The sequence below is a fragment of the Lontra canadensis genome, unplaced genomic scaffold (assembly GCF_010015895.1).
Source record: "Lontra canadensis isolate GAN:19392208 unplaced genomic scaffold, GSC_riverotter_1.0 scaffold8, whole genome shotgun sequence".
Lineage (NCBI taxonomy): Eukaryota > Metazoa > Chordata > Mammalia > Carnivora > Mustelidae > Lontra > Lontra canadensis.
Window position 1 is genome coordinate 703,672 of NW_022631002.1, and position 20,135 is coordinate 723,806.

The 20,135-nt window shown below is 63.2% G+C and overlaps 1 protein-coding gene across 2 annotated transcripts; it reads right to left on the minus strand.

The window, feature by feature from the left end:
• Positions 1-110: 110 nt before the first annotated feature.
• CDH15 (cadherin 15) lies at positions 111-19,783 on the minus strand. Of its 2 annotated transcripts, XM_032853758.1 has the most exons (14): positions 19,655-19,781; positions 13,303-13,461; positions 12,978-13,133; positions 11,837-11,981; positions 6,476-6,636; positions 5,447-5,575; positions 4,835-5,020; positions 3,769-4,022; positions 3,035-3,177; positions 2,635-2,871; positions 2,160-2,399; positions 1,919-2,055; positions 1,544-1,711; positions 111-591 (listed from the first exon to the last, which is right to left on the minus strand). In XM_032853758.1, the coding sequence occupies exons 1-14, from the start codon at positions 19,694-19,696 to the stop codon at positions 391-393; spliced, it is 2,358 nt and encodes a 785-aa protein (XP_032709649.1). In that variant the 5' UTR covers positions 19,697-19,781; the 3' UTR covers positions 111-390. The 2 variants fall into 2 exon arrangements, with proteins under 2 accessions (XP_032709649.1, XP_032709651.1); XM_032853760.1 differs by lacking the exon at positions 2,635-2,871 and having other exon boundaries at positions 19,655-19,783.
• Between the last annotated feature and the right edge of the window lie 352 nt (positions 19,784-20,135).

Consider the following 20,135-nt stretch of genomic DNA (forward strand, 5'->3'; position numbering starts at 1 on the left):
GGCCCCCGATGGAGAGAAGAGCACGTTTTTAATTCTGGGGAGGGAGGGCTGCTTCCTTTCACACGAAGATGAGGTCCGCATAAGTGGGGGCGACTGAGAACAGGGTCATCTGGTTCTCCCCAGGGAGGGGCCCTCCTTTCCCATCTGATCCGGCGCTCCCGACTGTGGGGCCGTGGACCAGGGGCCTCCCCAGGAGAAGCAGGCTGCCCGAGGGCCTCAGGGACAGAGCGGGGTGCCCTCTGCCCACCTCTGCAGCTGCAGTGCCAGGCCCCTGAGGTCAGGCTGCCCGTCCTGGGAAGGACGTCTGCCATCCCCGTCCAGGCTGTGCCCTCAGCAGAGCAGGCACAGGTCTGATCAGAAAGTGCCTTTCCCCAGCCCTCGGTCCGGCCCTCACGGGGGTCCGTACAAGTCAGCCAGCCGGGCGAAGCGGGGGCCCCAGGTCCAGAGGCAGCTGTAGTCTTGGTCCTCGTCCCCCAGGCTGGACAGGATGGAGCTCAGCGTCCCTGCCATAGAACCATCGCCCTCGTAGTCATAGATGAGAGCTGTGTCATATGGCGGGACACTGGGGTCGCTGTCTGCCGCCTCCAAGCCCTGTGGAGAGGCCCCGAGCGCTCAGGACGCCTGCACATCCCCCCCCCCACCAGGGGACCCTCCAGGTCAGGCAGCACCACAGAGCAAACTCGCCCCAGGCTTGGATGCTGAGAAGGGAGGGTCCCCGGAGTGGGGGTGGGGGCAGAGAAGGTCTGGGGGCACAGGCCTGAGCACCCAAGAGCAGGAGCACCACCAGGACCCCCCACGCAGGCTGAGAAGACACTTCCCTCTGCACGGCTGTCCTTCCTTGGGGCCAGGATCCCGAGACCCCTGACACCCCCTGCCCCTGTGGGACCACCTGCTTTTTCCTGTTCAAAGATTCTGCAAACAGTTCTGTCCCCTCCATCTCTGCTCTGCTCCCCAGGCCACAACCCCTCCTGGGAACTGCCCCAGCGCTTGTCCTAAGCGCAGGCGTATGCCTGGGGGTCCCTCTGACCAGGGGTGCAGCACCTGCCCTTGTGTCCTTGGCACCCCCAGCCGGGTTCCCATGTTCTGCGCACCTCCTGCAGGAACACCCTGACATCATGCCCACAGAAACTACCAGGGTGCCTGGATCCAGGGGCACCTGCACCCCCAGGCCCGGGATGCACCAATGTCTCTCTGCCAGGGCCCAGTGGCACATGTCCCAGAGCAAGGCCTGGCCCACCCCCACCCGACCAGGTACACCACGACCCAGGGCAGGGCTGGCCACTCCTCTTCCCACGGGGCTTCTGCGGCTGTGGTCCCCCCCCCATGTCTCAGCTTTGCATGGCTCTCAGATCTTCCCACGCTCCCCCAACGCTCAGCCGGGGTCCCCAGTGACCTCTGTCTCCACAGATGGAGCATGTACGGGGGGGCCCACAAGGGTCCAAGGGGTACACACGTGTCTGGCGGTCCCCACCGCACGTGCATCAGTGGAGATGTGCGTGGCCCTGTGGCCCCGCTCCCCTCGCACACCTGCAGGGGCACCTACATCATTGATGAAGTCGGCGATGTCGGCAGGGCTGGTGGGCAGCAGGCGGGGTGGCTGGGGGCGCACGCGGCTGAACGGGGCATCTCGGCGCAACGGCGGCCGTCCCAGGGGGTCGCGCAGGGCAGCCAGCTCTGCAGGGTGGCGCAGCTGGTTGATATCATAGGCGTCCTGGGGACGAAGGGGGTGGAATGCAGCCCCGATCTATCACAGGGTGGGCTTTCTGTCCCAGACAGCTTGCCGGCGGGGAGGGGTGCTGGGGGCGAAGGCCTAGGAGGACCTGCTGGTCAGCTGGGGGGACCTCCTCCTGGACCGTGTGGGTGCCCCCCCGGCCCTCCAGGGACCCTTCCCACCACATCCCCCAACACCCTCCCTAACCTGGTCCTCTTCTCCACCTCCCTGTTCATCGTAGTTGAGAATGTTGTCCCGGAGGTCGTCCTGTAGCCCATGCAGAAATCCCTTGTCTGCAGGCGGCCGCCGAGACCGTGTGACGAGGGCCACCAGCAGGGCAAGCACTGAGCGGGCAGGAGGGAGAGCAAACGGGAGGAGATCAGGCTGAGGCTGGACTGGGCGTCAGGGGTGGCCCGGGGGCAGCAGGCATCAGCACGCAGGCACTCACAGAGGAGCAGGACGATGCTGGCCAGCATGATGACCAGGGCGCCCAGGCTGATGCCCGCGCCCCCTGCGTGCCGGGCGGCGGCCCCTGGCAGGCAGACTCCATCCTGGGCGCAGCGGCACACTGTCACGTTCAGGGGCTGCTCGCGCTGCTGGGGCGGCTGCCCTGAGTCCCGGAGCAGCAGGCTGAGGCGGTGCAGACCCTCCGGGACCTGGTGGCGCAGACGCAGGCGCGCGTGGCTCACTGTGGGGGGCACCCAAGGTCAGCAGGGGCCTCTGGGCCAAGCCAGTCCCCACCCCAGCCCCGCCCTGTCCTTCCAGGGCCCCTCAGCACCCTCTGCTGCTGGGCGGGGCTCCCGAGACCCAGGCTCTCCGTTTCCCCATCTGCCCACTGGGAGGGGGAAACCAGCAGGACCACCGTGTGCGGATCCCCCCGGTCTCAGGGCTGGACCCTCGGGATCGTGGTTGGGAGAGCTCACCGTTAATCTGGATGAGGCTCCAGTTCCGGGTCAGCTCTGGGACCCGGGGACTCAGCTGAAAGTGGAAGGGGGCCCCGTGGGGGGGCAGGTCCTCATCCGTGGCCCCCAGGAGAAGGCCAGAGCCCTGCTCTGGCTTGCTGCACACGCTACCAGATGGTGGGGACAGCTCAGGGGCGTGGTCATTGACCTCCAGGATCTCAATGGACAGGGTCCCAGTGGCCGTGCAGGGTGGGGAGGCTGCAGGCGGGAGAGGCCTGGTGGGCTCCTTGCTCTGTTAGAGCCCACCGCCCACCCTCCAAGTCCGCTCCATGGAGGGCCAGCTCTGAGCCCCGGGGCAGGGGCAGGCATGCCCAGCCTGGGTCAGAGGGCCCGGGAGCCCAGGCACAGGCACGGCCCTCACCATCGTCACGAGCCAGGATAATGGCTCTGTACCAGCCGTCCTTGAGGAAAGGGGATGCGGGGCTGAGCACTCGCTGGGTCTGGACCCAGCCTGTAGCTCCGTCCACTTCCAGCCAGTCCTCTGGGTCGTAGTCCTTGGAGTAGCTAGTGGCCGAGAAGGGGACAGAGTGCCCTGAGCTTACACAGGACCCTAGGGGTGTGGTCGCACTTCAACACACACTCACACATGCAGCACACCCCTGCATGCACACACACATGCCCCATGCGTGTGCCTCCCTCACACACACACACACGCTGTAAGCACACATGAGCCCCTCCGAAGCCACTCCTCCAACGACCCTGAGCCAGTGCTGTCTGTCCCCATTGACAGACAAGGAAACTGAGGCCCGGGGCCATGGCCACTGGGGGCCACAGCCAGGCTCAACACTGGAGCGCCATGGAGACGGATACACAGGACCCTGCTGGGTGTGAAATCCGGACTCTGAGACACTGACCCGGAGGGGCACCAGCTGGCCGGAACGGACAGGGCTGGCACTGGGGCGGGCTGGAACAGCATGGGCAGGTCGCAGCCCTGCCTCACGGGACAAGCTCACAGCAGCACACACACACGGACCCTCAGGAACGCGCACAGACGAGCCCTCTGCCCTCTGCGCGGGGTCGGCCGTGCTCCTGGTCCTGGCTGGGCAACGGACCAGGGGGCCCTGAGCTCCCTCTGCCTCGCCCCGGGGCTCCCACCTGAGCCTCTGCGGCTGCTGGGTGTCAGGGTCTTGGGCAGAGAAGGTGGCCACGGGGGTTCCCGGGAGCGCCCCCTCAGGCAGGCTGGTCCGCAATGGGTTCTCCTGGAACACGGGCGCCTCGTTGACGTCCTGCACCTGCACGTGGATCCTGGCCTGGCCCCGCTGGGCCCTGGGGGCCGCCGCCTGCAGGGGGGCCTCATTTTGCACTGCCACAGTGAGGTCGTACTGGTCACGGCGCTCGTAGTCCAGGGGCTGGGGTGGGGGACACAGAGCTGAAGTCGCTGATGACTCTGGCCCCGCCAGAGGCAGCTACGAGCAGGGCGAGGCCCCCACAGGGGTCCTGCTGGCAACCCCCCCTCCACCCATCTCTTCCCCACAGCCCCTTTCCCTCCTCCTCTTTAGCCCTGGGAAATAAAAATGATTTGGGACCAAAAGGTGTGAAGAATGATGTGACAAACAGTAAATACTCGTCACTCTGAATGAGTCTGCTCGGCGCCGTGTCATCGGCTGCCCGAGTTACGTGCCTGGGGTGCTCCCTGGGGACACAGGCAACACGCATCCGGGGATAGTGGAGAAGGGCTCTGGTGGCCGGGGTTAAGTTAACCTTTGCCATCAGCTGGCTTTAAGTAAAGAGGGTCCTGGAGGACCCGAGCGGGCCTCTTCTGTGGCTCACAGCCGTCAGGAGCAGACGGAGATCTTCCTGAGGAGAAAGGAGCTCCTGGCCTGCGGGCCCGCGCCCACCAAGCCCGGCCTGCGGCGGCATCCGAGCACACGCGCGTCTCTGTGTGCTGGGCTCCCGGCCCGTGCACCCAGGTGCGGTATGTGCTTGTACACATCTCCACACCTGAACAGGCACGGTTCCCTAAATCCAGAAACAGCACACAGGCGGTGGGGGCGCCCCTCCTTCTGGTACCTGTGCCCTGGGGTCAGCGTGGCCTGAGCCTAGAGCCCTAGCGTTCCTGGCACCACAGCATTCTGCTCTCTCTGGAGGGTGCCCCAGACGGGGTCCCCGTACTCAGGGCCAGCAGCAGACCCCAGCTGGGAGAGCCACACACCCCACTCACCTTCACCACAGATAGCACACCCTCATTAGTCTTGGGGTCCGTGCGGATAGTGAAATGTCCATTGGGGTCGCCCTCCAGGATGGTGAACCTGGCCGCCCAGTTGGGGGAGCCTGGCAGGTCCCTGTCCTCCACCTCGAGCCTCCCCACGTCCACTCCGCTGACAGCCTCTGTGACCTCCATGAAGAACTGTGGGAGGCCCAGCCCTCGTTACTGCCAGGGCTGAGGGGGGCAGGGAGGTACTCCCGTGCGGGGATGCTCTCCCCTGGTCCCTCCCAGCCAAGTCTGTGGCCCACCCAGCCCTCCAGGGGTCCCCAAGAGCCCAACTCTGTGGGCGCAGCTGCATGCCAGGCACCCTGTAGTCTGCCTTCCCCTGGAGGGCCGGGCTGACTCCTCCCTCCCGCACAGCAAGGCTAGAGGGAAGGTTCCTCCCTGCTCCCCAAGGGCTGCGTCTCCCCAGGGCCTCTCTCCCAACTCCTCCGACCGTGCTCGCGTGCTCACAGGAAGCGTCTCTGGCTGGGGTTTCTGCCTCAGCCACACAGGGCTCCTTCTCCGAAGCCAGGAGCCCAAGGAGGGAAGGGCAGTCCCTAGCAGGGACGTGGACGGTGGCCTTACCTCGTCCCCGGTGAACCCGGGGGCATTGTCATTGATGTCCTCGAGGGTGATGATGGCTGAGGCCGTGGCAGTGAGGCCGTCTCCAGACATGTCCGCCACCTGCAGGGTCAGATTGTACACGGCGACCACCTGGGGGCATAGGACATGCAGTCAGGGGCCTGGGGGGGGTGGCAAGGAGCTCTCCCAGGAGAGCCCTGTGGGCACCTGGAGCCCCAAGTGGCCCCCAGCGCCCCACCCTCCTCCCAAGCAAAACAAGCTAGCTGCTTTCCAGGTCTGACCACACCACTGCCGACCCCACACTCCGCCCCAGCCTGGGAGGGGACGAGACACCAGTTACCAAGTTGGACAAGATCCACAGGGCACCTGCTACCTGCTGGAGGCTGAAGAGCACCAGCAAGCTGGTCCCTGCCCTGGGGAGCCAAGTCCAGAGGCAGAGAGAGAAAGACCCTTAAGACGACCTAAGGCTGTGAGGGACCAGACAGCTGTGCGGGTGGCCACGGGGAAACCAAGGAGGGCTTCCCGGAGGTGTCAGAGCTGCACAGAAGGCCCGCAGCGAGGGGCCCCAGGGGTCCCCCGAGAGGGAGGCTATACAAGAGTGGCTATGGCCCCAGAGCGTGACTGGTCACTGTGTGGCCCCTCGCAGGGCTCTACCCGAGTTGGGAAGCCCGAAGGCTTTGTCGGCAACGAGGCAGGAGAGGCTTTTGGCAGAACACAGCCTGAGGACTTGTCAGGGCTGGCGTGGCTCAGACGGCCTTCCAGAGCCTCCCTGGAGTGGACCCTACAACCAGCCAGGGGCAGAGGTGTCCCAGCTGAGCATGTGCTGCGAGCCCCTGGGATTGTCTGCAGGCAAGGGGGGATCCCCTCTGCGGCAGTGGGGGGCAGCTTGGGCGGGCAGGGCTGGGGCAGGGGCCCCATTGCAAGTGAGCTGCCCTTGTCAGGCTCAGCCAGCCAACAAGGTGGGCAAAGATAGGTCGGGGGACCCTGGCTGCCCCAGCCCCCGGCATCCATGGCGGCACCCTGGGGTCTCACCTCACGGTCCAGACCCACTTGCACGGTGCGTATGTCCCCCGTGAGCTCATCGATGCTGAACACCTGGGGACCGCCCTGCTCTAGGATGGAGTAGCGCAGGGCTGCATTGTCGGTTTCCGGGTCGTCAGCATCTGTGGCCTCGGCCCTGGTCACATAGGTGCCTGGGAAGGACAGGGATGCACCGTGGTCATGCACACGGGCCAGCCCGGTCCCCAGGATGTGTCCCGACACTTCCCTGTGGCCCACCATGCCAGGTCCAGCCCCCCATTCGGCCTGCACAAACTTGAACACTCAAGCCTTGGAAGCAGGGCCGTGTGACCCACATGATTAACCAAGAGCTGACACCCGTGTCCCCCAGACACGGACACAGCCCAGGAGGGGGCGAGAGCCCCAGGTCAGATGGGGAGAGCCAGCTGGAAACCCTGAGGCCGGCCCCAAGGAGACAGAGGCCATGGGAACTCATGACTAACAAAGGTAGAGAGACATGTATGTACAGGTGTGAGTGGCGCACACAGCACACACGTGCGCACATCTGTGTACAAGAAAGCACCTCTCCCAGCTCTGCCAGCCAGAAGGGCCAACGGGAGCCAGTCTCGTGAGCCTCCTGCTGGCCAAACGTGGGACAATTTGGGCATCAGAGTGATGTTTGTAACGAATCATAACCCACTGAATGAATCAGACTCTGAAAGTCCAGAGAAATTAAACAAAACAAAACAAAACACGTAACATACAAAGGCACATGCATATACAGGGATGAAGTCCTCCCATAGACCAGAGAGCCCACTGACAAAGGGAGGAGAGACACCGGAGAAGGGAACCAGGGTCTCCCAGCCTGAGGACAAGAGCCACCAGCAGATGCCAACACTGCTGGGGGAAGCTTAAGGAGTAACAGGGTACCTGCCCAGTTTCAGAGTATCTTACAAAAGATACCTATTAATTACAAAGGGAAAAATATAAAAACCACAGTGGAGAAGCCTGGCAGACGTGTCCTTACGAGGCAGATCAAAGTCAACGTCTCCAGGAAGGGGACGTGTGTGCCTCCTGATACAATGCACCAAGGAGAAGGCAGCATCGCCCCAGTGCAAATCCCGAATCCAGCCACGCAAACCCACACTTTGACAAACCCACGGTCTTCAAAGTAATAGCATAAGTGCTTCACAATGTCAGTGTCAGGACCTGGGAAACTACAAAATGCTATGGAAAGAAACTGAAGATGACACAAGGAAATGGAAACACATCCCACGTTCATGCACTGGGAGACTTTAAATACATCTCTAAGTTTTTATGTGTGTATATGAGCCATGTATGTTACATTGTACGTATGTGCATATGAACCACATATGATACATTGTAGGTATGTATATATGAGCCACACATGATACATTGTACGTGTGTATATATGAGCCACGTATGATACATTGTACGTGTGTATATATGAGCCACACATGATACATTGTACATATGTGCATATGAGCCACATATGATACATTGTATGTATGTGTATATGAGCCACACATGATACATTGTACGTGTGTATATATGAGCCACACATGATACATTGTACATATGTGCATATGAGCCACACATGGTACATCATATGTAACATCTTTATATGTTTACATACATTCTTTTTTTTGGGAGGGAGGAGCAGAGGGAAAGAGTCTCAAGCAGATGCCACACTCAGCATGAAGCCTGACGCGGGGCTCCATCTCCCGACCCTGCGATCGTGACCTGAGCTGAAGTCGAGAGCTGGACGCTTCCTTAACTGACAGCCACGCCGGCGCCCCAGGAGGCTTACTGTGGTGAAATGTCAGTACTGCCCAAAGTGATCTACAGATTCGGCTCGATCTCTGTCAAGATCCCAAGGACAATTTCTTTGCATAAGCAGAAAAACCACTCTAAAATTACGGAGAATCTCAAGGAAATCCAAATAACGGAAACAATCCTGAGAAAAAACAAAACTGGAAGGCCCACACTTTGATTTCAAAATGACTCTGAAGGCACAGTGGCCAAAACCGTGGAGTGTGGCCACGAAGACAGACACCTAGACCAATGGAAAGGGTCAAGTAATTTTTGGCTAGGGGCCAAGACCATGCAAGGGGGAGCAGAGCGGTCTTTCCAACAAGTGCTGCGGGAAAGCATGGCTGTCCCCCCACGGAAGAACGAAGCCAGACCCTTGCCTCCTGCCATACACACAAATTAACCCCAAGGAGATCGAAGACCTAAACGTTAAGACCTAGAATGGTAATGCTCTTGGAAGAAAATAGACGGCAAACGTTTCACAACACTGGATTCCGTAATGATTTCTGGATAGGACACCAAAGGCACAGGCCCCCAAAACTAGACACACTGGGCTTGTGAACGTTGTCAAATGCTGTGCATCAAAGACAATCCCGACCACATAAAAAAGGTAATCCACAGCATGAGAGAAAACATTTAGAAACCCTGTAGATATATCCGTAGATATCAAGGGATATGCAGGGTACACAGAGAACCCATAAAACTAAACAACGAAAACATGGCAAAATTCAAAACCGGGCAGAAGACCTGAAGAGACATTCCTCCCAATAAAATAGACGAACGGCCAATACGGACATGGAAAGAGGCTCCACATCGCTCATCAGGGAAACGCAAACCCAAACGACAGTCAGACACCCCCTCACCTGTTAGGGTGCACACACCTGTTAGGGTGCCTACTGCTGAGAACGATGACCTGAAAAGAAACGCTGGCAAGGACGCGAGCGCGCGGGGCCCCCGACGCGCTGCTGGCGGGGGGCGAGCGGCCCAGCTTCCGGGGCAAACAGCACAGCCGTCCCTCGGCCCTCACTCACGGTCGCCACGTGGCCCAGCAGTTCCACTTCTGAAAGCGGAGCCTGGAGACCTGCTGGTATGTTCGCGTTCGCAACAGCAGAATCCACAAGAGCTAAATGTGAAAGCAGCCCACGTATCCGCCTACGAGTGAACGGATGAGGGCAGCGGGGTCCGTCCGCATAACCGAACACATTCAGCTCGAAGGAGGGGGGAGGTCCTGACACGTGCTACAGGAAAGACCCGGAGGACAGTCGTGGTCTGCGAGACCAGCCAGTCGCAGAAGGACAAGGACTGCAGGATTCTGCTGGTACGAGAGCGTCAGACAGACTTAAAGAGGCCGGGAGTGGACGGGAGGAGCGGGGGCTGGGGAAGGGGCGGCGGAGTTGGTGTTCGATGGGGACACAGTTTGGGAAGGAGGAGAGCTCTGGGGATGGGCGGCAGGGCCGCCAGATGAATGACTCTCATACCCCTGAACTGTCCCCTCAACACCGGTCAGGACGGTGACGTTTGCACGCATTTGAGCACAGCAAAATTTTGTTGGAAAAAACGGTCAGTGTCCTAAAGAGCTCACGGCTAAGGAGCGCGGCGGACGGGCCGTGCAGTCCCCGCTCGTGACGGGAGCAAGCCGATGCGGTGCAGAACCGCACTTATTCTGAGTCGGGCAGGTTGGCGAGGGCACGAGGTGAGCTGGCCAGCTGGCATCCGGCTTGCGCCCAGCCCCTCTGAGGACAGGCGTCCCCGCTGGTGGAGCAGGGCAGGCCGGCAGACACGGGAACTGGATCCGAAGGCCCAAAGCAGACCGTGGACGACCGCGACGGCTCACAGTCCCGGGGGCCCACACTAGGGGGCCTGTGCCCACAGTCAGGTCTTTTCCGCCGGCCCCGCAGTGCTCACAAGAAACAGGGGGGCCGGAGGAAGCCTGGGGCGGGGCCCCTGTGGCTCAGGCAAGTCTGCCTGAGTCCGGGGCAAGGAGAACTGGACACCCACTGCAGGTTCGGGCAAGGGCGGGGGCTGGGGGGAGGGGAGGATGCCGCCCTGAGCTGGAGGGACGGAACCCCAGTAACCCTCCAGGCGGAAGGCTCGGGTGCACAGGGACCTGCCCCTGCCCCAACAGAGCCTCGGCGGGTGCCACGCAGTGCTGGTCACCCTGGCAGGGGGCAGCAGCCGGACGGACGTCCTCTGGACACGGACCCCGCGGCGCTTACTAAAGCTGACAGTGTCAGTACCAGAAGCCCCAGGCCGGCGAGACCATCTCCGCCCGCCGCCGCTTCCCCAGGCCGAGCCATCCTGCGGTCGCAGACGTTTGCGACCTCCCTGCCTCGCTCCCGGGCTTCCACGCACAGAAGAACGGGAGGAGAAGAGGCCGTCCTCAGGGATCCAACAGCCATGAGCAGCCGACCAAGGGCACAGCAGGCGTGCGGCCGCCAACCCGCAGAGCGTGGGAGCCACTCCGGAGAGGGGGACCGGGGATTCGGGAGATGGGGGACCCGCCCCCTGCTGTAAAGGCATCCCCGGGCTGAAACCGTTCGTATGTGTCGGTATAACTTCCTGACACTGAGTGTTACACTGTGTCGAACTTATTAGGGTGAATTCTTTGAGGGTTTCCGGTCTGCACCCAGCAGCCCAGAAAAGATGGAGACAGGAAGGAAAAAAAGAAAAAAACAGTTTAAAGCAACCATGATAAACTTCACATCTCCATTGCTGTACTTTGCGACTCTCTTGCAAGTCTCAGAATATGCCCGAGTAGAAAGAAGTAGGGACGCGTGGGTGGTTCAGCTGGTGACGTGTCCGACACCTGGTGTCGGCTCAGGTCATGCTCTCAGGGTCCTGGGATCCAGCCTGCATGGGCTCCGCACAGAGTCCGCTCAGGGCTGTCCCTCCCCCACCCTGCGTTCGCACAATCTCTCTAAAGTAAATGAAACTTCTTAAAAGTAGAGATCAAAGATTGTTATTTTAGGTCTTCGAACACGAAAACTGAGAGGAAGTAAAAGAAACGCGAGTCACCAAGCAGGCGCCCACCTCCCATGAGCCCACACTCCCCGCTCAAGTGCACCGCTTGCCCTGCCCGCGCTTCGACCCAAAGCCCTGGGAGCAGGGCGGGAAGGAAGAAGGAAGGAGCCACTGTTTGCAATGAGGTCCGTCCTGCCTGGGACAGGTCAGGCAAGCGAGGCCATCCTGTAGACTCAGGAAGGACGGAAGGCTTGTTTGGGATCAAGATGTAGGACTGGAAGCGAGGAGTGGGGTGACTGCTGGTGGGGGCAGGTTTCCTTCTGGGGGACGAAGCACTCTAGAACTGGCCGCAGGGACCCGTGCCTGTGCCACAGCCACGGACTCGTTCCCTCCGTGCAGAGCGAGTGGCTGGGGCCACGAGAGCTCAGCCATCCTGGGGGCCTCTCCAGGGAGACGTCGGGGGTTGGGGATTTGTATTGAAATGGGAAGTGACTTGAGGTGACTTGTGGGACGTCCTACTCCAGAGGCTCTGAAGGATCACAGAAAGAGCTGCTGGAAGGACCCCCGGGAAGGACCCCCCTCCGCCCCAGCCCCCCTCACCTGGGACGGCCCCCTCCAGCACCCGGCCCATGAACGCCTCCTGCCGGAAGACGGGCCGGTTGTCATTCTGGTCCACGACCACGATCTCCAGGTCCGTGGGCTCCTCCAGGGTGGCTCCTCCCAGGTCCAGAGCAAAGGCCCGCAGCTAGCCAAGCAGAGAGCAAGGGCTGCTGTCGTGCCCCCACACGTGGGTGGTCCCCACCAGGCTGAGAGGAGGGACAGCAAGTGTGGATGCGGGGCACGCTGGAAAATGTCCTCCAACGGGAGAAATGGCACAGGGGGCGTGTGCTCACGGCAGGGGCAATGTCCCTGTCCCTGAAGGCCAGCCTGCTTGCCCACAGCTTCCCATCTTGCCTTGGCTGCTGGGAAGCTCCCGGCTGTGCTCCCTGTGAAGCTGAAGGCACACTCCCCCGCAGCGCTCCCGCGCCCTCCCTTCTGCTAACTGGGTTAGGCTCCTCGTGGAACACTTGAAATGAAACCACGTCCCACACTCTCGGAGAGAGGGGGCAGTATCATTTCCAGGTGAAATCACGGTCCTGAAAACTCCCAGGAGCCAAGAGCTTGTTCTTAAGATCTGAGCACAGGAAACCTCAAGTGGGAAGTCTCCTCCCCCGGGACGGATTCCAGCATTTTGGAGAGAATGGGCTGGGGAAGGCAGAGGAATCTGTAGTCTCCTCCTGGCTTGGCTGTTATCTCCCTCCCCGCCAGCCTTTGTCTCAAACCTCACCCGCAGGGGGTCGGTCCTGTGCCACCTTCCCCTGAGAATCAAGGGACAGCTGCCCTTGGGGTTTGCCCTACCGTGGGATTCCTCACAACACCCCATTCCCACCAGACGCAGCGGGGCTTGTGGGAGAGCTGCCGCGGGGGGTGAAACCACACCAGGGTCCAGTGGTGCTTTGCTGGGAGGTTGATAGCCTCCCTGGCAGGACCAAGCACCCCTCCCCGGGGCCTCAGTTTGTGCATGCTCATCTGTGCAATGGGAATATAAATCCCAACACCTTTGGGCTTCAGGTCCTAGTCCCATATCCCTGTGCCTACCTCTTCATGAAGGACACATGGCCTAATGTCCCAACCCTGGGCCCAGAAGCCTGATGGAAGGAGGGCCCTGCTTCCCGCCAGCCCTCCCCACAGCGGGCCCCACCCGGAAGCGGTCTGTCTTCTCTCGATCAAGCATGGCGTTCAGGAACACCTTTCCCGTGAACTTGTCGATGGAGAACACGCCCTGGGGCTCCTCGTCCACACCAGGACCCTGGATGCTGTAGATGGCGCTGCCCAGTGGCTGCTTGTCCGATTTGATCTGCCAGGGCAGAGTATGGGCTGGGGAGATGCCGTGGAGGCAGGGTCCTACCCCCTCCCAGCCTCCGTCTACAGCCCCACAGGACACCTGTCCCCAGTCACACAGCTTCAAGGGCCCACGAGGGACAGCCCAGGCCCCACTCTGCCTAGGACTCCCCTTGGCCCCTCACCTGCACAAGGGGGTATGGGAGGCGCTTGTGGTTCTCGGACACACTGATGGGGGGGATGACCCAGGCTCTTCGCACGCGGCCCAGCGCGGGGGCCCGGTGCCAGGGGTAGAGGGTACTGGGCCTCCTCTGCCGAGGGACCCCTAAGGACAGGCCCAGGCTCTGCAACACAGAGGGAGACAGTGGTCAGTCACATGGTATGTGGGCCAGGCCTCCGAGAAGCCCACCGTCAGAGCCTGAGCTCGTGGCCCTGGGAGCCCCCGTGGCCCGGCACCCGTCTCCTGTCCTCGCCTGGGAGCTGCTGGGACAGGAAGGCCCCAGGCCTGAGTGTTTGCCAACCGGCTGGGAGACATGGAGGCTGCTCTGCCCCATTCCTCCCCAACAGGCCCAAGGGAGGCTCCCAGGGCTTGGGGAGCACCGGGTGCTCAGGGGCAGAGGCAGATGGGGAGCAAATCAGCCACTTGGAACAAGCTGGGGAAGGGGGGCTCCCAGAGACATTTTGTGCGAGAAGACTGTGGTTAACAGGGTGGGGCCAGCAAGAGAGGTGGGTGCTGGGGGTGTCCCTCCCCTCGTCCAAGGCTGGATCGGCCAGAGGTGGGCTGTGAAGGCAACAAGCAGCCCCCCTGGTCCTCCGCGAGGCTTCAGCTCTCAAGGGGTGTCCCAGGCTGACCACGCCATCGTGCCTGTGTGAGAAGAGGGTGTGCGGCCCCCACTCAGATGCTTCTAGGAGGCGGACCTTTTGTGCTTGGCTCTTCAGGGGCCCACAGGGGCTGCCCCCAGTGGCATCTCCTGGCTGCTCCGGAGGAATGGAGACTCAGGCCCCAGTGTCTGGGACGTCAGGAGGGGCTGGAATCCCCGTGCACACGGACCCGGCGCTGGAAGGTACACAGGGCCCATGGGGCAGAGAGGACAGCAACACCAGGGGCCGCCCCCACGCGGCTGCCCCAGGAGCACGGAACAAGGTCACACCAACACCCTGGTTCCTGGAGCCCAGGGATGGCCCCTCCCTCCCTCTCCACACACCCAGGGAACTGGGGTCCTAGGGCCTGTGGGACTGCCAAGGGAGGGTGGGGGGCATATGGACACCCCCCAGGCCCTACCTCAGGCCAGGCGTTGGGCTCAGAACCAGGGCCATGAAGGAGCAGGGGAGGAGGGGGGCACCTGAGGTGCTGAGAGTCTCTCCAGACCCGCCATCAGCTCTCGTGGTGACTACAGATAGTCCCACCCTCCCAGGTCGGAAGGAAAACGGTGGCCCAGAAAAGGCACCTGTCCCGTGATTTACGGGCAGAGCCGGCAGCACCCCCAGAACACACCCCGAGTTTCACATCCCGGGATGGCCCCGGTTCAGCTCTGTGGTCTCTGCAGCAGGGTTCTAGACAGCGTGGGCTGGGGCACTGTGGCTGCCTGGGCACCAGGGTATCCAGGGGCACAGTCTGGCTGGACTCAGATCAGAGCTGTCAGGACCGGGGAGGGGTCTGGGGGACCCGGGGGGAGGGGCTGGGTTTGGCTGCAGGAGAATGTCAGCGATGCACTGTCCACTGGTCACGCCCACCCACAGGACACCGCATCTACAGCTGCCTCGTGCCCTTCCCCAAGCCCAAGGCAGGCCTGGCCAGCTGGGGGTCTGCAGAGGGACACCCCTGCCCAGACACCAGCCCTAGGTGCTCTGGGGATGTCCCTAGAAGCTCTCGGGCCCCACTGAGGGTCTCCAGGCCCCTGGGCCCTTCTGGAGGGGCGCTCTCTCCTGCTCAGGTGGACAATGTTGGCTCCCAGGGCACCTCCCAGGGGGCGGGTGTGCTCCCCAGCTGCCCTTTGCCTCCTCAGCCCCTAGAGCTCACCCCACAGCTGCCGCCTTGGGCCACACAGTCCTCAAATGAGTATGGGATGGGCTGGCCTTGTGGCTCGGGAGGGGGCACTGGTGACGAGTGAGGGGGGTGCTTCGGGGTGGGACAGGACAGGGGTAGGAAGGAGATGCTGGCTGCCTCCACTCTTGTCCTTGGCCTCCCCTGCACCCAGCTTTGTCTCCGCCCAGGACTGGCACACAACGAGTTCGGACACTTTGTAGACAAAACAGCAGGAACGTTCAACACACCGCTGATCTCTCCTTGGGGCCCAGGCCACCTCCTCAGTTCTGGAATCCTTCTGCCTCCCTATCTGAAGTCCCAGGGGTCCCTTCCCCGCAGGGGCCTGGAATCCAGGGAGCAGCAAACACGAACATGGATTAGAGAAAGGACAGAGCTCTCGGCCAGGCCCCCAGGCTACCCGCAGCCTGACAGATGGCAGCGCTGGTCCCAAGCCTGCCTGGGGCGGCGGGGCCTTCTCGCCAAACCCAAGGAGCACAGACCTCTTCTATGTCAGCATGCTGTTCCCGCCAAGTGGAGACCTGCTGGCCTGTGTCATCACGCTAGCTAGCGGGGACAGGGTCTGCTTCCCGAGCGCCCCGAGGCCAGCACAGAGCATGGCGTCCTCCCCGTCCTCCAAGCTCGCTTCCTGCCCACTCCCCTGGCCCTCTCTCAGCACTCACAGCCCCTCGGAATGGGTGAGGACTGTCTCATGTCCCAGTTCCCCAGAGCGGAGCTCAGAGGGCCTGAGCCATTGCTCGAGCCCACATAGCCAGAGAGCAACAGAGCTAGGGGACACAGGAAGCAGCCCAGCCTCCGCGTGGAGATGGGGGTGGAGAGCCCTGGGGCGGCGGGGTGGGGGGGACAGTCCGCACACAGTCCTTGATCACAGGCTCTTGGAGGAACAGTAGGTAGGAGACACACTCTGCCCCGTCCAGCCACAGAGCCTCCGGCTGCCCCCTACCCCTGTCTTCACTAGTGGCCTGGGCTGATGCTCTGGGACGTCCCCCAGGTTTGGGGCAAATGCGATCGTGGCACAGCCCACGGGTCCTGGGTCCCAGGCTGTCCAGAGCCCAAGTCCAGGAGGTCAGCAGAAGCCACAGTGCCTTGGCAGGGGCCCCTGCCCAGATCAGAGGCTGCGGTGGGTGGGGTGGCTAGGCTGGGCCACAGCCTACTTCCTGCTGTCTGGGGCACTCAGCTAGTCTCTGTCCTACTGTCCCCTTCCCAGAGGATGTGGCTGACTGGGGGAAGACCCAGGAGCCACCTCGGGATCATGGGACATTTGGTGCCAGGACAAAGCCAGCTCACACAGACCCCAAGCACACAGACAGAGGAGGAAGGCTGCAACGGAAAATACCACGGAGTGGACATGGGCCCACCTGTGCTGTCCACACTCGCTGCTGCCCGGGTTGGGCCAGGGCCAACTGGTGTTGTGGGCCCACTTCCCCCAAATGATGCCCGACAACACCCCTGTGCCTTCCCCTTAACCAAGCCCCTGACAGCAGTCTGCAGGCTCAAGACACCGGGACCATCGTCCCCTTACTGGGCCGGCCTCCGGCCCTGACGCCAGCCCAGGGGCTTCTGAGCCCTGAGCTTCCCACTGCCCACTGTGGGGGTCTGCGCTGCCTGGGCTCAGCCAACAGCTCTCTGCTTCTCCCCTCCACGCCCTTGGTGGGCTCAGCACACGGAATGAGAAGGCACGGCCGGGTCTCCTGGGGGCCTGTGAAGCAAGCCAGATGCTCTGCTGCCATGGGTGGCCACCCTGGGTCGAGAAGCTGCTGACCTGGGGGTGGGGGCCTGGGTGTCGGGTCAGGAGAGCCTGCTCTCTCTCCCCGCACTGCGGGCCTCTAGGGGCCCCAGCGTTCCCTGAAACCACTGCTCAGATTCAGAAGGCCTGAGCTCGGGGTGGGAGTGGCACTGCCTCTGTGGCCCGGCCTCCCAGAGCCCCGTCCACTGCGGTGACATGACTGAATCCGGGGAAGGGAACGTCTCCTCTTGCCCAGTGCCGCGAGGCAAAGCTTACAAAATGCAGCTGCACAAAGGGGCTCGAGGAAGGGGTTCTGGGGTTAACCCGATGCCTGGGTGTGCACAGGCCCCTCCAACGCAAGGTTTCTCGAGTTCTGGGAACCAGGCAGGAGGCCTGCAGCCTGCTGGAGTGTGGGGAGGGTCTGCACTTCCCACCAGCTTCCCAGGCCCGAGACCCTACCCCCCAGGCTGGAATCTGGACCACCCCGTTCCTGGACAGCCCGGCAGGCATCAGGCATGCCAGGAATGGGCCCAGCTGCTGCTCTGGCCACAGACATCCCTGCGTGTCGCCCCTGCGTTACTCTGCAGCTGCTGCTTCAAAGGAGGGGTGAGGGGCACAGCAGCGGGCAGCTGGTGAGGGCCAGCTGTTGGCCTGGCCTGGCCCCTTACTGTGGGCCACACCACTGGGGCCCTGGGCTGCCCTGCCCGCCAGGGAGAGGACAGTGGTCCCAGAGCTGGCTTCCCTCTGCTGCCCCCGTGACGGTCACACTACCAGGGGGATGATGACCTGTCCCCATGCTGGAGGATGTGGCCACGTCTGCAGCTCGGGGCCCTGTCCCATGTTGCCCTGGAGGCTCGTCACACTTTGCCAAGTCCCAGGAGCATAACTACGCCCTCGTCTTCCTTCCAGTAGCCACACGTCTCACCGGGCCGCAGCTTAGGTCCCCTCCAGCAGGTCCTGGCTTTGCCCTGAATCGTCTGGGCTCCCCCATCTCTCCATCACGCTCAGCTGGGGTGGGGGCCCACGGCTAGGCACAGTGATGAGGACGGTGTCAGCCTGCGGAGGCAGCCGACGGGGACCAGCTCTGAGAGGACACACTAAGCCCACTGGCTGAGATTTTAGGGGACCCAGGCAGGGGAGGGCCATGCCTTGTCCAAAACCACCTGTAAGCAACAGATCAGTGCAGAGTCCTGTCCCCAGGCCTCCACCCAGGGCTCCCCCGAGACAGCTCTGCCACGCCCAGACTGGCCTGCCGTGGGGGCTCATGGAGGCAGAGGAAGGGGCACCAGGAACAGCCATCCCCTGCCATGTGGCTGGACTGGAGAGGACAAAACAGAGCTGCGCCAGGTGGGGGCAGGGTGGGAAGGGTCCGGACAGATGCTGGTACTAACCTGAGCCACACTGAGTGTAAAACTCGAGTGGCCCAGCCGCAGTGGCTGATCCCCCAAATCCCTAAGGCCTCCAGCTGTGTGTGTGGGGGGGGTGTCATTCTGCAATGGCTCCGGGGAGGGGAGTAATCTGTGAGGGGACTACGCCCCTCCCAGCAGCAGAGTTCTCCTGGGGCCTAGTGAAGGGTTCACACCCCAAATCCCAAGCAGGACTCCAGCACGTCCCATGTACTGGGCCCAAAGGCAACGTGGGTGGACTGCTGTTCCCGTGGGGGTTCCTGAGAGGTGTGCAGCCTTCTGGAATGGACCTCAGTGTGGGGGAGGCGTAGGGTCCTGCAGGGGGGCGCCCAGAAGACCCCCCGCGCAGCATGGCCTCCAGCAGAGGGCTGGAGGAGCACAGGCGGTGCCAAGCTGGCTGCCGGCAGCCCAGGCCCAGAGGGGCTGCTGTGGAGAGGGCTGGGGCGGCGGTGCCCGGAGCCGCAGGGCAGGGTGCCCTGAGGACCAGTTGCTGGGGGGCCAGCTGACGGGCGCCTGAGCAGCTTCCAGCCAGAGCTCTGTGGAGGCGGGAGGACCCCGAGGCCTCCAGAATGGGAGCTCCTCCCCAGCGTCCAGCACTGTGGTCACCTGTGGGCACGTGTGGGCTAAGCCCTCGAGTTCGCCACCTGCCACATGGACAACTAAGGTCTGGCGTGACGCACAGCGGCCGCACCCCAGGCTGGCCCTTGGTCGCTGGCTGGGACCCTGACTCAGCCCCGTCCCCCTAGGCAGGCCACGGGCTCTGCTCCCAAGCCCAGTGAGTGCCTGCCGGGCCCCAAGGGCCACTGGGGCGGGGGTGCCCATGGTGGGGAGGGCAGCAGCCTGTTCCTTCCACCCACCCTGCTCCCACAGCAGGGGGGGGGACCCAGCAGTGTGGGGGTGGCGGCCGTAGGTCCCAGGGAGGGGCTCCTGAGCACTCCCCCAAGGCCCAGCGGGTTCTAGAGCTGCCCTTGCCTGCCGGGCACAGGGTGGGGGTGTCTCGGGCTCCAGCCACGACCAAGCAGGGTCATCTGCCAACTCGGCGGGGTGTGGTCAGAGAGCCTGCGCTCAGGCCCCCCGAGCTGGGCTGCTCCCGCGGCGGCCCCCCTCCCTGGCGCTCACCACGGCACCCCCGGGGAAGGGCCGGGCGGGTGGTCTCCGGCGGCCCCCCAGCTCGGCGGGCCGGCCAGTCCGGGCGGAGGCGGTGACCCTGCCGCCGGAGCCCCTCGGGGCACAGAGCGCCCTGAACAGAGCCACTCGCCGGGCACCCACCCGGGACTCCTCAGCTCATGGGTCCCCCCAGGTGGCCAGGGCTGGTCCGGCAGGGCAGGGGGCGAGGGACCCCGCGCGGCCGGACGCCTTACCTGGGCCAGCAGCCCGACGGCGAGGAGCAGCGCGACGTCCATGGGCCGGCGGAGCAGGGGCCGAGTGTCCGGCGTCCGGAGGCGGCCTCCTGCTCCCACACAACCGGGCTGAGTGACAGCACAAGTGCGCGGGCGGGGCGGGGGGCGCCCGAGTGAGTGACAGCACGTGTGCGGGGGCGGGGCCTGGACTAGAGTCAGCACGTGGGGGCGGCGGGGGCGGGGGCGTGTGGTTGAGCGACAGCTGTGCCTGAGGCGGTCAGGGGCGGGGCCTAGGCTGAGTGACAGCACGTGTGCACGGGGCGGGGCGGGTTAGGGGCAGGGCCTGGACGGAGAGTCCGCAAGCGCGCATGGCGGGGGCGGGTCAGGGGCGGGGTCTAGGCTGAGTGACAGCACATGTGCGCGGGGGCGGGGCCCGGGCTGAGAGCCCGAGGGCACGAGCGGACTGGGGGGGGGGAGGGGCGGGGCCTCAGCTGAGTGACAG

Bases quoted from the DNA above. Each gene is read 5' to 3' on its own strand.
- CDH15 (XM_032853758.1), bottom strand. From the start codon at position 19,696: ATGGACGTCGCGCTGCTCCTCGCCGTCGGGCTGCTGGCCCAG. The intron at 5,576-6,475 runs GTGAGACCCCAG...CTATGCCCCCAG, and splicing joins AAGTGGGTCTGGACCGTGAG to GTGGTCGCCGTGTACAATCT. The intron at 2,056-2,159 runs GTGAGTGCCTGC...CTGCCCGCTCAG, and splicing joins CAGCATCGTCCTGCTCCTCT to TGCTTGCCCTGCTGGTGGCC.